Source organism: Diachasma alloeum, unplaced genomic scaffold (assembly GCF_001412515.2).
Source record: "Diachasma alloeum isolate Michigan unplaced genomic scaffold, Dall2.0 Dall_scaffold_00269, whole genome shotgun sequence".
Classification (NCBI taxonomy): Eukaryota; Metazoa; Arthropoda; class Insecta; order Hymenoptera; family Braconidae; genus Diachasma; species Diachasma alloeum.
This window is the reverse complement of record NW_021680408.1, coordinates 1,266,863-1,267,620: the sequence shown is the minus strand read 5'-3', so window position 1 is coordinate 1,267,620 and position 758 is coordinate 1,266,863. Positions and strand designations below refer to the sequence as shown.

At 48.0% G+C, this 758-nt stretch overlaps 1 protein-coding gene across 1 annotated transcript in view; it reads right to left on the bottom strand.

Annotated features, from left to right (window-relative positions):
• LOC107037638 (homeobox protein OTX1 B) overlaps window positions 1-758 on the bottom strand; it is a 74,736-nt gene that overhangs the window by 73,633 nt on the left and 345 nt on the right. Inside the window, exon 2 of the mRNA XM_015256283.1 lies at window positions 67-149. Coding sequence (XP_015111769.1) covers window positions 67-149 — 83 coding nt within the window. The remainder of the gene's footprint in view (window positions 1-66; window positions 150-758) is intronic.

The following is a 758-nucleotide window of genomic DNA, read 5'->3' as shown; positions in this document are numbered from 1 at the left end:
CCCCCCTCAATTCCCCCAGAACCGCCGTAAAAACTTCACCTAAAAGTGTCTACAAGTGTCACTCACCTTCCCTGATGAAAAAAAAATCCTCCCCAGAATCCGTGTTATCTCCCACCGTGCCACCTCCACCTCCACAAAATTCAAAATTCCTCACCAACCGAAGAACCCTCGCTGAATAATTGTCCGTCTCATCAAGTTATCACTTCCGATTATCCGCACACACGACAGACATCACCCGTTAAATAAACCCCACAACCATAAAATCAATTTCCAATCCTCCCAACAAACAATTATTCACTTCTCGTTAGAGCACAACGCGCGCGTTACGCTGTAATAAAAGAATACCCAGTACACCGTCTCCTCAAAATTTTCCCCCACCCCACTGCTGTCGCCCCCCCCCCTTCTGCCGCACCAATACTTAAACTGGCGATAATATCCCTCGCCGGTCAGTCATTGAGCGATTGTTCCCGTCTATTCATCTGTTTTTACAAATAATAACACCAAAATTCCCGGAACTATTCGTTCTACCGTACAGAATAGTAAATATTATGAATATATTCGTGATTATCTGGCCAAGTAGAGAGACGATGTCACAGCCACGAGTGGATTCTCTCGACTTGTATTTCTCGTCTCCTGCGGCCGCTGTTTCTTGGTAGCACCGCTAACACATGGCGCTGCTCTACAACTCGAAATAGTTCTCTCTCTATCCGACCACCCGACCCCCCGGCTCGATAGCGCGGTTCCCTCGGCAGGGGGGG